General features: G+C 35.5%; 1 protein-coding gene across 3 annotated transcripts; it reads left to right on the top strand.

Annotated features, from left to right (window-relative positions):
• The first annotated feature begins 379 nt into the window (after positions 1–379).
• ncln (nicalin) lies at positions 380–14,959 on the top strand. Of its 3 annotated transcripts, none has more exons than XM_082139089.1 (15): positions 380–672; positions 1,796–1,986; positions 3,919–4,063; positions 4,636–4,730; positions 5,826–5,903; positions 7,423–7,526; positions 7,611–7,699; positions 8,781–8,920; positions 9,737–9,915; positions 10,057–10,144; positions 11,042–11,080; positions 11,670–11,833; positions 11,913–11,966; positions 12,521–12,599; positions 14,065–14,959. In XM_082139089.1, exons 1-15 carry the CDS (start codon positions 510–512, stop codon positions 14,125–14,127), a joined length of 1,671 nt encoding a protein of 556 aa, XP_081995215.1. In that variant the 5' UTR covers positions 380–509; the 3' UTR covers positions 14,128–14,959. The 3 variants fall into 3 exon arrangements, with proteins under 3 accessions (XP_081995215.1, XP_081995214.1, XP_081995216.1); XM_082139088.1 differs by having other exon boundaries at positions 9,737–9,942; XM_082139090.1 differs by lacking the exon at positions 1,796–1,986 and having other exon boundaries at positions 400–672; positions 9,737–9,942.
• The last annotated feature ends 3 nt before the right edge of the window (positions 14,960–14,962 follow it).

The raw sequence follows: 14,962 nt of genomic DNA, 5'->3' as shown, positions 1-14,962 counted from the left end.
TAATCTAGCCATGACAGAAATTTTATAAAAAAATAAAACTTTTTTTTGTATAGTCTACTGTAATTTATTGTTTATATGAAAAATTGTACAGCACACCCCAAATGTAATTGATTTTGAGTGTTTTGCTAAATAAATAAATAAATAAATAAATAAATCTGGGGAAAAAGGTCAGACGAGGTAGTCCTTGAATATTCCTGATGGACCCCAACACCAAAAAGATGCACATGAACAATATTTCATACATTTCGTACATTTTAATTATTTTCAAAAATATAAAATGCTTAACTAGCAGTATTCAACGCAATTTGTCATGTAAAAAAATGTAAACGTACTATATCAATAAAACGTCAGTCTCATTACAGTTGGGCAGATGTGTAGGTGTCCGGTGATTTCGCCTGACTGAAACTCTCTCCACCGCGGCGCCTGACAGCTCGAGCGATCGCCGTCAATCATTCATTCAGTCTTTTTCTCCGTTTCTCTCTATCGGAATCTCCCGAACCGGCTCCAGCATGTTCGAGGAGGCCAGCGAGGTGTTGGAGAACATGCTGAAGTGGTCGTTCCCGCTGAGTTTGGTGCTGTTTCTGGTGCTGGTGTGTCCGCTGCGCGCGGAAGCGGCGCATGAGTTCAGTGTGTACCGCATGCAGCAGTACGACCTGCAGGGACAAACCTACGGTAATAAACCGACACAACACGCTTTATATGGCCATATAATGCTTTATTAACACCTCTCGCTTTGTATTTGGGACATGTGGTGGCGTAGTGGTTTATTAACCAACGTCTGCTGGGGTTTAAACCTACAACCTTTCAGTTAACAACAACACCCCAGACTGGTACCATGGTATTACCTTGGTTAAAGTGTTTCTTGGTTCAAAACGTTCTTCAGGACTCGTAACTGAATGGTTGTCGGTTTGAATCAATCAAAGGTTTAATAATGGACTTTCATATTTACATGTCGTACTATGTTAAATACCGCGGTATTTACCGCGTTACTCTCACATTGACGCATCACTATTATTTATGTACTATTATAGTTTTACGTTTTAAAATGTAGTTTTAGTATTTTAGTTTTAATAGTTTTGATATGTGCATTTGTCCTTTTTACTACTTAAGTTTGTTTTTATTTCAGCTTCATTTCAGTTTGTTTTTATCTTTTGCTAGTTAGTAATTTTAGTGCATATTTTAGTTCAGTTAAATGTAGTTAATTTTTTAGTTAACAAATATAACCTTGCATGGTACAGCAAGAAACTTAAAGAAATACCATGGTATTACCATAGTGACTCCCTCACATCTGTTAATGTGTTATGTTTTTTTTTTTTTTTTTTTTTTTTTGCAGTGCCATTTTAGTATTATTTAATACTATTATAGTTTTTCTTATTTTTAAATAAGCAATAGCTTTAGTCTTAGTTGAGGACAATAACCCTTCATTGAAGTGTTAGGATGTGGCAGCTCTGTTTATCCAACGTCTCATCTTCATGAGAATTCATGAATCAAAACTGGTTTCACACGTGTTTATGGACTTCTCAGATATTATATATATTTTGGTGGAGGAAGAGACACATTTGGTAACACTTTATTTTAAGGTGACATAGTTACACGTTACTACATGTTCTTATTATAGAAATAAGAGTAAATCTGCATAATTACAAGTAACTGACCCTAAACCTAATCGTAACTTTATAATAAGTGCATGTAGTTAATTAACATTACTCAGTATTATGATCGAAATGCAATATGACATAGGTAGTTTATTTTTTTATATGTAGCACATGCATTAATAATCCGAATTGGTTCGCAGGTTCCCGTAATGCCATTTTAAACACAGAGGCTCGTTCGGTGGAGGCCGAGGTGCTCAGCCGTCGATGCGTGATGATGCGACTCGCTGATTTCTCTTTCGAGAAATACCAGAAAGCCCTCCGGCAGTCTGCGGGAGCCGTGGTCATCATACTCCCCCAGAACATGTCCACTATGCCCCAGGACATAGTGCAGGTAACGCTGTCAAACGACTAAGGCTGGGACAATATATCGGTGCATCGTGAATCGAGAAATGATTCTGGATCGATTTTAAAATGCATCGATTCTCTCTCGAATCGATTCTGAGTTTAGTGTTTAACAGCGGATGGCACTGCGTGCTCTAGACACAGACGCAATCTGCTGGCCTCTAATGCCTTTACACACACCACTTGAACCTTCTATAAAATAATCATTCATAAAGTTCGAAAAGGTTGAAGCGAATTACAAGGGTGTTTGCAGTGGGCTGTTTACATTAATCTCGTGTCATAAAAGCATTCTGAGGTGCGAGTACATTCTTAGGGTACGTTTACACGACAACGATATGCTTAAAGGGGTCATATAATGCCATTTTTGAACAAGTTATTATGATTCTTTAGGGTCTAAATGAAAAGTTTGTAATACACTTTAATTAAAAATTCTCATTAGTATTGTAAGAAAACACTAATTTTACCTGGTCAAAAACAGCTCTGTTTTCATCATGCCGTTTAAGTGCATGTGTCTTTAAATGATAATGAGCTTTGCTCACCCCGCCCCTCTGTTCTGTGCGTACACCGTTTCTAACACAATAACCATAACGCGTTGTTCATTATAAACTTGGGATTATGAATTATATTGAGAACGTCGTACATAGAAAACATGCCGTAATGTACCCTGAGTGTAAACAGCCGCATTCATCATGAAGCGTGCAGCAAGCGATTTGCAAAGATTAATATAAAGGTTAATAAAACGTTACACTCACTTCAGTTCTTCTGGAGGTGCAGCAGGAACACGAATAGTTGGTACCGATCCTTTTTTCAGGAGCAGCTTCTTAGCAAATAACCAGCTTTATACTGACCCTCGTTTATAAAGCAGTCTCTGGTGTGTGAAATGATTCGCGCAAACATGAAAGCATTGACGTTTATCGTGGGGAATATTCCCTTCGAAAACAAAACTCAGCCACTGCGTCTTCAGCGGTTCAGATTTAGGAACATCAACATGATGCGGTGTTCGTTATTACACCCAAGAACAGAACACCACAATCTCTGACGCCATTCTGCTCATAGACAGTGCTCCAGCGTATCAACAATGGCGGACGAGCGAGGGCGGGTCTGTGTTGAAACGCTGCTGTCAATCAACAATCGTGTCACACGGTCAGACGGCTCGATTTGAGAGAGGGGAAAACATATAAGAAGATTAAAAAAAGACCACTGGATGGATTTTTATCATTATATGATGGTTGTGTACAGGCACTGCCAACACACATTTCAGTACAATCAACTTGTAAAAGTGCATGTACCATTATATGACCCCTTTAAAGCGGAGAAGTTTTTCCTCTGAGTTTTCCGCGTACGGACGACACCATTGTCAAAACGATCCCCATTCACGCGGATCCTCGAAAACGACTGAAAACGCTGTATTTTTCTGCCGGGCCGTTAGATGGCGATGAAACAGAATAGACTGAACATGTAATATGCATGTGCATGACGTCATCGTCTTCACAGATTCACGTTTTTGCCATTTACACGGAGACCGTTTTCAAAAACTTGCACTTTGAAACCCGTTTTCAGAACTTTGCGTTTTCAGGCACACAAAACGCTGTTGTCATGGAAGCGAACGGCCAAAACGCATAAAAAGTGTTACGTTTTTGGTTGAAAACGGTGTCGTGTAAACAGCCCCTCAGACTCAGCTGAACGCACGAGCGCTCCTCTTCGTTAGCATTTGAGCGTGCTGTTAAAAACTAGCATAGAGCGCCATCTGCTGTTAAAAACTTAGATTAGAATCGATTTGCGATGCATTCGGAAAAAATTGGAATCGATCCAGGAATCGTGATGCATCGATATATTGTCCCAGCCCTACTGAGGACCCGTTCAGAGGCGCGTGTCGTGTGGGATGTGAGGCTGATTATGGGTCTGTTTTCGTCCCCTGCAGCAGTTCATGGAGCTGGAGCCGGAGCTGTTGGCCACCGAGACCATCGTGCCCGTGTACTTCGCCCTGGAGGACGAGGAGCTGCTGTCCATCTACACACAGACACAGATCTCCTCTTCCTCACAGGGGTCTTCATCAGCGGCTGAAGGTACCCGAAAATATGCATTATGAACATTCTGTACCATAAACTGTAGTTTATATGAAATGCTTTATTATACGAAATATTTTAATAATTAGATATATTATCTTATTAGATTAAAATGTCTTTTTTATACAATATTTTATATTAATATTAATATATATAAAATGTTAATTTATCATTTTTATTTGTTACATATCAGACAAATATATATTACAATACATGTTATTTTTATATAGTATTTTAATATTTCATATATATATAGTTTATTTTTTTGAATTGTCTATAAATTATATAATATTTTAAAGCATAATTGTGTGTGTGTGTGTATATATATATAAATGATTTGAGATATTTTTAGACATATTATATGAATGACATAGATTGTTTATATTTTTTATAATATATATCATAAGGTGTATATATATTACATTTTATATATTATAATAAATTATTTATATAAAATATGTGGTATTAATGCATACATATACTTTATTTTATAATCATATTTTTATATGAATCATACCGTGTGTGTATGTTTATATAAGGGTTTTATAGTTAATGTGTTTGTTTTTGCCCAGTGCTGCTGCACACAGCGACCGCTAATGGTTTTCAGATGGTGACCAGTGGAGCTCAGAGCAAAGCTGTCAGTGATTGGGCCATTACCAGTCTAGAGGTGAGTGTAACTGATTCCAGAAAACACCAGTTTACCCATAATCCCAGTTACTCCCCCTGATGTCCCACCAAACCTGTATGACTTCCCTTGTTCTCGGAACCAAAATGATGTTTTGAAGAACATTTCAAGCTGCTTTATCATCTAGTGGAAGTTGAAACCCATAATAAAAGTAGTTCTTCAATTTCTGGACTATGACAAAGTCTTCTAAAGACAAATTTGTGTAAAAAATTCAAGCAATTATGTGGCAAAAAACATAATTTACCACTTTATTTACAAAATATGAATCTCCAACGCACGTCCACGACGCATGCGTGTTGTGTTGATGAAAGCGCTGGCGCTGTTGTGGGATCTTTGGAGGATGATATTTTGTAAATAAAAACTACAACTGTAAAATTGACCTTGTGTTGCGCAAATGTCGACTTTTAAAGTGAGAAATGGCAGAAATGTCACTCAGTATGAACTTGAACTCCCATGGGACTTTATTGTCATTATACATATAGTACAAGGACATTCTGTCTGGTCAATGAATCTCAGTTAAAGAACTAAAACAAAAACACCTAAAACGCACAACAACAATAAGCAAAATGTGACCCTGGACCACAAAACCAGTCTTATGGGTAATTCTTTTTTTTATAATTATTTGATTTATACATCATCTGAAAGCTGAATAAATAAGCTTTCGATAGAACATGAGGACAATATTTGTCCGAGATACAACTATTTGAAAATCTGGAATCTGAGGGTGCAAAAGAATCTAAATATTGAGAAAATCATCTTTAAAGTTGAAAGTTCATCCACTCACAAAAATAAATTTTTGAAACATTTAAGATAAGAAATTTACAAAAACTTCATGGATCACGATCTTTACTTAATATCCTAATGATTTTGGGCGTAAAAGAAAAATCGATAATTTTGACCCATAGAATGTATTGTTGGCTATTGCCACAGATATACCCGTGCGACATGTGACATATGGCCCAGGGTCACATATGGCTTTGAGTCTTAACTAGTTGACTTTTTTTACTCCCTCACAAATAGCAAAGCCTGATTCTCCAGTGTGATGTCCATCATATACTCTCTCTCTTATGTTCTCAGGGGCGTCTCACAGGTGCGGGAGAGGATCTGCCCACTATCGTCCTGGTCGCTCACTACGACTCTTTCGGAGTTGCTCCGGTAAGGACCTCTCGTCGCTATCTTTCACTCGATGAGGTATAGAGGGAATGCACTGACGTCACTTTCCTCAGCCGGACTGAGTGGCAGAAGAGCTGCTGGGTCACTGGATTTAACAGGGGAAACTGTGAACACGCCAGGGAAACTGTGAACACGCCAGTAAAACAAGCGATTATCAGTTTAAACTAAAGGTTGGACTCGATATAGTGTTTCTTACAACTTATCAAACATCCAGTGATCTGTGGATATTGACATGCAGCAGGAGTCATATTTCCTGATATTTATATGAGCCTGATTTCGACGCCGGGGAAATACATAAAGCAAATTTTCCTGAGAACGCTTTATATAAATACAATATGAGTAGGTCTAATTCCGAGTGATCACTTCTATCAGTGTTATATATATCATCATATCGTCCAGCCTTAAAACTTCTATAGTTTTTTTGTCAGTGTTTATTTAAAAACATCCAATTAAGCAGAATATAAGATGGTAAATATTTCATTGATGAGTTGTCAATACAATATATAACACTACAATATACAGAGTATGATTTTACCCCTAAATTCAGCATATTGACACAAAATGAAACTGCAAATCCTCCTTTCGCTGCCTGGATTCAGTTGTTTCTATGAATTACAGCGATTCATTTGCTTCTGTTCTGAAGCTTTCGGCAGTCTGTAAAAATATATACCTCCGGTTTCTTGTCAAATCTAGTTGTTCAATGACTCTCAAAGCTCTTTCTGTGTTTTAGATGCGTTTTGTGTGTTTTTCTGGGCATTCACGCTGAAAACAGATGTTGTCGCTCAGTGTTTCTGCCGCTCAGTGTGTGTAACCAGAGTCACTCCGGCCGACGGTGACGTCACACACACACACACACTCTATTGTGGCGATATTGAGTGCAGGGTTTGAAACACAGAATTTGGCTACTAAATGTTTAAGTGACCGGCCATTCAGAACTTCTACTAGCCAAAAATGAAAGAAATTAACCAGATTAAATACGTCACAGCTTACATATATCTACATTATAAAATTTGGATTTCATACATTAATTTCTGTTATTCAAACTAAATCCTGTCGTCCAGCATCTCCTCCCTCTTTCATCATCATCCTTTTCACCAAAATTGTGTTTTAGGTGGACCAATCAATACAGTACAAAAGAACATCAACAAAAATGTAGGATGTTGGGAAATAACAATGTCTTTTCTGTTAAACAAATGCTTGTTAATCTTCACTATTGCTTCAATGAACATGCGCGCCGTTATTTGTTGTGTAGTGACGTGTGTGTTCAAGTAAGCCAGATATGAGCAGATTCTGCGTAATACGCTGTATTTAATATGATGACTCACGAGTATTTGCGCTACATCTGCGCAGATTTACACAAACTTCCCCAGCGAAGTGAATAAACATACATAACATGGCAAATTGGCTCGTGATTTGACAGCATAACCCGCCACAGTTGATTTTTACCCGCATTTGGCGGGTGTTAATTTCAAAGCTTGATTGAGTGTGTGTTTTGTTTCAGTGGCTGTCGTACGGCGCGGACTCGAACGGTAGTGGAGTGGCTGTGTTGCTGGAGCTCGCGAGACTGTTTTCCAGACTCTACTCCTACAAGAGGACGCATGCAGGGTAACACTTGTGCTTCGTTTAGTAAAACAGATGCTTCAAACAGATTTCTGTCGGCGTGCTTTACAAAAAAACATATTTTTATAGATACAACCTGCTGTTTTTCTTGTCGGGAGGCGGGAAGTTTAACTACCAAGGCACTAAACGCTGGCTGGAGGACAATCTGGATCACACAGGTGCGAACGTGACCTCACGAACCACACCGGGCGGGACATTCACTCGCATTTGCCTTTAAAAATAGATGTTTATTAACTGTGTATCGACGTGCACAGCTAATTTAGTTTAAATGAAATGCTTTATTATAATAAATATTATGATAATTTGATATGTTTTATTATTATTATTATTTAATTTTAATAGTAAATTATATAAAATATGATATTTGGTTTGCACAGTACAACATATTTACATATATTAAAATGCATATAAATATATACTTTATGTAATATTTGCATATTTTTTTATTCATTTATAAAAATGTATAATTGTAATTTATTAAAATATATATTTATTGGCTTTTAAGTTAGTGTTAAAAATATACATAATTCCATATTTAAATAAATAAATATACTTTGTAGAAATATTTGATACTCTAATTAAATTATTTCAGTATTTGATAAATTTTCATTGTGCTCCTAAATAAAATAAAAATTATATATATATAATTTTTATTTTATTTAGGAGCACAATGATATATATATATATATATATATATATATATTATTTGTCTTAAATACTCAATATTTTTTACAGTTAAATATTACAATAGTAATATTTCTTACTTAGTTTAATATTGTTATTTAGTAATAATAATAATATTAACAATTATAATACGCAGCAATGAAATAATTGTCCTTTTAAATGTCTTCTAGTTTCCCTTTATTAAGGAAAGTATTTGATACATTTTTAATGTGCCACTAAAGTTTTTTTTAATATATTTTATTGTCAAATATTACAATACTTCAGTTTTTTTATTTTTATACATTTAAAAAATATATATTTTTTTAAGAAAAGACAAATCTTAGATACATTTTCATTGCGCTCCTAAATTTCAAAATCAAATATTATATTGTTTGTATAAATATTTTTTGTCAAATATTACAATAGTAATAGTTCTTACTTTAATAGCATTAATTTCATAATAATAACAACAATAATGATAACAATCAGCAAAACACAAGCTGTTTAAAACAGTAATTGAAGAGAAAAGAGAGCATGTACGTACCCTAAAGCTTTGACCTTGTCCTTGTCTTTCAGATTCCAGTCTTCTCCAGGACAACGTGGCGTTTGTTTTGTGTCTGGACACTCTGGGTAACAGCGACAACCTTCACCTCCATGTGTCCAAGCCACCGAAAGAGGGAAGCCCACAGCACACCCTGCTCAAAGAGCTGGAGACCGTAAGACTATCCGCTCGCTATTGAGATATATATACGGAATAGGGCTGCCCCCTAATAGTCCACTAACCGTTAATAAAAACTACGATTTTATTAGTCGGTTAGTCGCAGAAAAAAAAACTCCACAGGAAGTGGCGAAATCTGTAACGGACAGATCGTTATCGGCCTATCATTTATCAACCTCAAATATGGCTAATCACTTGAAACATGAAGTCCGCTCGCTCTAATGCTAACCTAGACAAATGTGCGCTATTATTAGGGCATATTCAAGTGTTTGTGTGGAGAGCCGCTTACTGCATGACATACAGGCGCTGGTACATCACTTGAATTTAACTTAAAATACTGCCATTTTTTGGTCATAAGGGTCAACTTTTATTTTTATTTTTACTCACAATAACAAAACGTTGTGCTTTTATAAAATAATGGCGATTTCTGTCGATTCGGTCTTAGTGAACTTGAGCACATCACATAACAACTCCGCATGTGCCTGCCTCACAGACATGAGGAATATATCTGCAGAAAGCTTGAAATGTCTACATATAGTTTTACTGAATAATGAAGTAAACCTAATTTCTTAATTTATCTTTGTAAAGAAACCTCATTGCTTAACTGGATACTCTCTGCTGTCTCAGACGACGACATCTTTTCCTATCGGCCACCGTAACTTCTGTTGGGTGCAGTTCGCAACCTCACCACTAGATGCCGCTAAAAATCACTCACTGCACCTTTAAATGAACGACTACTAGGGCAGCTCTAATATGGATAAGTCCTTGTGATGTCAAACGGCATTGGCGGGTCATCATCATCTCTCATTATCAGGTGGCGGCCCATCAGCATCCCGAGCTGAAGTTCTCAATGGTCCACAAGAAGATAAACCTGGCGGACGACACCCTAGCGTGGGAACATGAGCGTTTCGGCATCCGCCGCCTGCCCGCCTTCACCCTGTCCCGCCTGGAGAGCCACCGCAGCCCCGAGCGCCACTCCATCATGGACATGCGGTCAGTGTCGGGAGAGGCCACCGCTGGGTGGGTGATGATTGGTGCTCTCTCTCTTTCGCCCCACCGTTAGTTCCCTCCCTCGCTGCTGATTGGTTGCTGCCATTGATGTCGTCTTTGTTGCGTTTTTCCATGTTCTCGTAGGCCTCACGTGGATCTGACGAAACTCACTCGCAACACTAAAGTCATCGCAGAAACGCTGGCGAGAGTGATATACAACCTGACGGAGAAAGTAATGTGGCATTTCTCTTTTTCTTTGCAGATATTAATGTGTACATTAATTTGATGACAGTTTTAAATGTATAGTAATTAAATGTAATGATGCTTAGTTTTTTTTTTGTATAAACATTGTGTGATATTTTTTTTTTTTTACCGCTTCAGGTTTGAAAACCTAATTCTGCACAAAAAATACTAATTACAATTGTATTATTTAATTACGATTTAACTGATTAATAAAAAAAAAAAATTTGTGTGTGATAAATATTGTGATTTATAATGTGTGTGCTTTTAAACAGTATAATTAATTTATATAATTAAATATACTGTATATAATTTATATTTATTACATTTATTAGATATATTTTATTATTATTGCTAAATAGCAATATTAATTAAAATAAGAAATATTAGTTTTTCAAATGTTTTTTATAAAGATTGCGATTTATAATGTGTTTTTTTTAAAAGGGGTATTTTTTTAATGATTTCATTATATATAATGAAATATTATACATATTACATTTATATTATGTTACATTTATTAGATATTTTGTAATTATTTTTATTAATAAATGACAATATTACACAAAATGAGAAATATTACTATTGCAAGATTTGACTAAAATAAAGAAATTGTGTATTTAAGTTTTTTTTTTCACTGCTACTAATAATAACGAAAAGTTATTTTATTTTACAATGCAACTGTAAAAATATTATTATACAGTGCAACTATGAAACAGTTTTTCACACAATATTTATTTAAATTGTAGCCTTTGTCATTTTAATAATGGCCCTAAGACATGCATATCGCAATTTGGGTTTTATCTCCGGTAATCGTTCAGCCCTATCATCTGACATCATGAAACTCAAAATGTGGCTTTTAATAGTGTGATAATTTTCATATTTCCCCCAGGGTGCCAGCGGAGACCTGGAGATCTTCACTGAACAGATGGTGAGTAGAAGATGGACCGATGACATGTTACTGCCCAAAATCTGCTGTCTATCTTCATCTTTCTTTAGTGTGTAATGTTGCTGTTTGAGTTCTTCTCTATATCAGTGTCAGTGTTTCTGAACTCCTGAAACGCCTCCATTGTAGTCTCGAGTTTCTTCCGGGAACGAACACGTCACAATATTCCTCATTTAAATAATTAATACACAGAATAAAGGGGTGGGGCCTGGGTGAGTTAATTAGTAGTGTGTTGAACCTGGCGGTTTAATTTCCCAAACACACTCGAAGCGCTCGACCAATCACAACACACTGCTCTAGCCGACCAATCAGAGCACAGTGTGCTTTTCAGAAGGAGGGGCTTCATAGAGACAGAGCGTTACTGACAGACTGGGAAGAGAGTAGCTGCAACAATGGAGAATATGGGGAAAATAATCAACATTCAAGCAGGAAAACTTATTCTAGTAGAGCCTGGAAACAAAATCAAGACACAGCAGGTCCTCTTCAAGGCATATCTGCATGTTTGCTGTCAGTGAAGATTTGTCGCTGTGAACGCGTTGTTCTTTATTTAAGTGCGCTCCTGTATTCCCAACAGCAGGTGCAGGAGGATCAGCTGGTGTCACTGGTGGACTGGCTGACGGCGCAGCCACGAGCCGCACAGCTCCTGGATAAAGACAGTAGCATTGTTAACACACTGGAGTATTACCTGAACCGTTACCTGAAGGACGTCAAGAGGCATCTGGTCAGAGCCGACAAGAGGTGAAGCGCTCGCTCTCTCAGGGCTCGTTTCAAATGAATATTCAGAGGTTAACGGTTTTTTGTTTTCATTTCTCCACAGGGACCCTGAATTTGTCTTTTATGATCAACTTAAGCAGACCATGAATGCTTATAGGTGAGACTGGCAATGATTTGATGTTTATTTAAATACTACATTTTTAGCATTCTTTTCAAACTTTTAAAGGGATAGTTCACCTCAAAATGACACAGAGGAAGATATTTTGAGGAATGTTTGTAACCAACAATGACTTGGTATGGATAAAAAAATACTGTAAACCCACAACTGTTTGGTTACAAATATTCTTCAAAATATCTTCTTTTGTGTTCAGTAGAACAAAGAAACTCATACAGGTTTGGAACAACTGGAGGGTTAGTAAATGATGACAGACTTTTCATTTTTGGGTGAACTATCCCTTTAAGTTTTGCTGTGTTAATCCACGATTATCAAACATTATATTATTACGGGTTTCATAATTAAACCTGGGTTGGTAATGAATTGAAAGCTGGTTTAAAGATGAGCTGACATTTTTAATGATCACATTTATGAGGTGAATAACCTCCGTTCAGCTTTACAAGTGTGAAATGTTGCTTAACCCAGGATTAAAAATGGCCTTAACCCTATATTAAAACTGCTGTTTGAATAATGTTGTTGTGTTTGACACAAACCAGGGTAAAACCAGCGATCTTTGACCTGCTGCTCGCTGGGTGTATCGCAGCTTATCTTGGAGTGCTGTATTTGGCCGTCCTGGTAAGACTAATATTCTGGAAATTTAGTGCACACTTTTTATTTATTTTTTTGTATTCTTCGCATGCATCATATATTGTCCAGGTCACATTTCACCCCAAAAACAAAAGCAAAACATATCATATTTTATGTATTCAGACACCTTCAACATTTCTCACATTATCACAGTTTAGAAAAGAAACCTATTATCACTGTTTAGTTTAGAAAATGGTTATAAAATATGACTGGAACTCAGTTGATATTTGACTGGTTTTGTCCGTCCTTCTGTTAGACTGTCTCACACATGAATTATGTTGAATATCTGTCAGCTGTTAAATTTAACTACACAATTAGATAATACCAGTTTAGCTCAACCATTTTTTAGGGTATAATATTGTCACTGTTTACTTTATTTTGCTCTCGTCACTTACATAAATGAACTATAGTGTCCTGCACACACTAGTAAAAAATATATAAAGAATGTATATATGGTGTCTGAATAATTTTTGGTTTGACTGTAAATGTAATTTTTAGCCAGTTTTATCTTTACTTTTAACTAAATATACATATACATATATATAATTATTATACATTGTATTATATGAATAATACATATCACAACACGTTCTCATTACTGTGGTGAAATCTATATTTGTAATTATTTTGTGTGTTTGTTCTTCACATGAATTCACATTTCATCCCAAGCAAAATAAATATATATATATATATATATATATATATATATATATATATATATATATATATATATATATATTTATTTTTATTTTTTTTGCCAGTTTTATTTTTAATATTTTATGTTATGTATAACATCATGTTTTTAAGACAATTAAGCACATTTTCACAACATGTTCTCATTACTGTTATGGTATAAATATATATTTGTTATATGTCAGTGTTATTTTAGTGTGTTTGAGATACAATTATAGTTTTTATTAATATTTTGATTATTAATATTATTAATATTTTCTTCATTTTCTGTTAAAGTCTTAGTAATTTTGTTGTTTTTATTATTTATTTATTTTTTTATATATATATATACCATATATTTATACATATTTGTAATTTCCGTAATAACCACATAACATATTTATATATAACTGTCATTACCGTAATGACCATATATTTATACATATTTGTCATTTATACATATTTGTCATTATCGTAGTGACCATGTCATATATTTATACATGTTTGTCATTATCGTAGTGACCATGTCATATATTTATACATATTTGTCATTTATACATATTTGTCATTACTGTAATGACCATATATTTATACATGTTTGTCATTATTGTAGTGACCATGTCATATATTTATACATATTTGTCATTTCCGTAATGACCATATTTATATACTTGTCATTACCATAGTAACCATATATCATATATTTATATATATTCATATTTGTCATTACAATACAACATACTGTAATAACAAAACCATTTTAATTTTTGTTTTCCTGTAGAATTTTGGATTTCTGTACGGTTTCCTGCGTCGAGTCACGGCTCCTCGGGTCAAACAGCACTAAACCTCTTCAAGCACCTGCAATACGAGGAGCCAAGAGTGTGTGTGTTTGCTTTCTTTATATCACACCTAGTTTGTTTGATTGATTGATTACTTTTTTTGAGAATGTACATTAATTTCAATGCCAAGTGTGTTTCATCCACTACATCTCCATCTGCCTTTCAAGTCTTCCTGGTCTCGATGTTGCCTCAAGTTCTGTTTCCTTACAACTACAATCCATAATCATTCAAACGGAGTTCATTTAATAATGCAAACAAGTACATTTCGGTGTGTTGCGGTTGTTTACTTGCCGTCATGAACCGTTTCCAGAATCCCCTCATGTTGTTCTTCTTCACTGGCAGCTACTACAAAGTGGGCCAAAATTGTTGCGGTTTGAGTTGAAGTCTGTAGACTCTCCAGATTGATTCTCAATCTTTGTCACGCGAGTCTCAACTCAAACTGCTGATTCTCTTCGGAGTGAGTATTACATTGTGACGTTTGGAAACCGTTTGGCATTTCATGTTTTGCAGATTCTTTTATCCTAAAGTTTTTCCTCAAAAGAGTAATATTATTAACTCCATGGTTCTCAAGGTGTTTATAACTCCCATTTCGTTCTTGTATCCTAATTCCACCTGTCGTTTTGACATCCGAAGTCCAGTTCTGTTTTCACTATTTATTAGGAAACAGTGTGGTACAAATTTGCTGTTATTTATGGAAGCTGATACGCTTCGACATGCACTGATTACTTTTTTTTTTCTCACGCCGAACTTGATTTAACTTTACAAATCAGAGGTACATAAACTTGATTCTTAAGGAGAAGGATGAAGAAAAAATAAAGGCATTTGTTGAATTAAGAACAC

The sequence above is a fragment of the Leuciscus leuciscus genome, assembly GCF_965113295.1.
Source record: "Leuciscus leuciscus genome assembly, chromosome: 15".
In the NCBI taxonomy this organism is placed as follows: domain Eukaryota; kingdom Metazoa; phylum Chordata; class Actinopteri; order Cypriniformes; family Leuciscidae; genus Leuciscus; species Leuciscus leuciscus.
The sequence above is the reverse complement of the archived record's forward strand: the minus strand, read 5'-3'. Positions and strand labels throughout refer to the sequence as shown.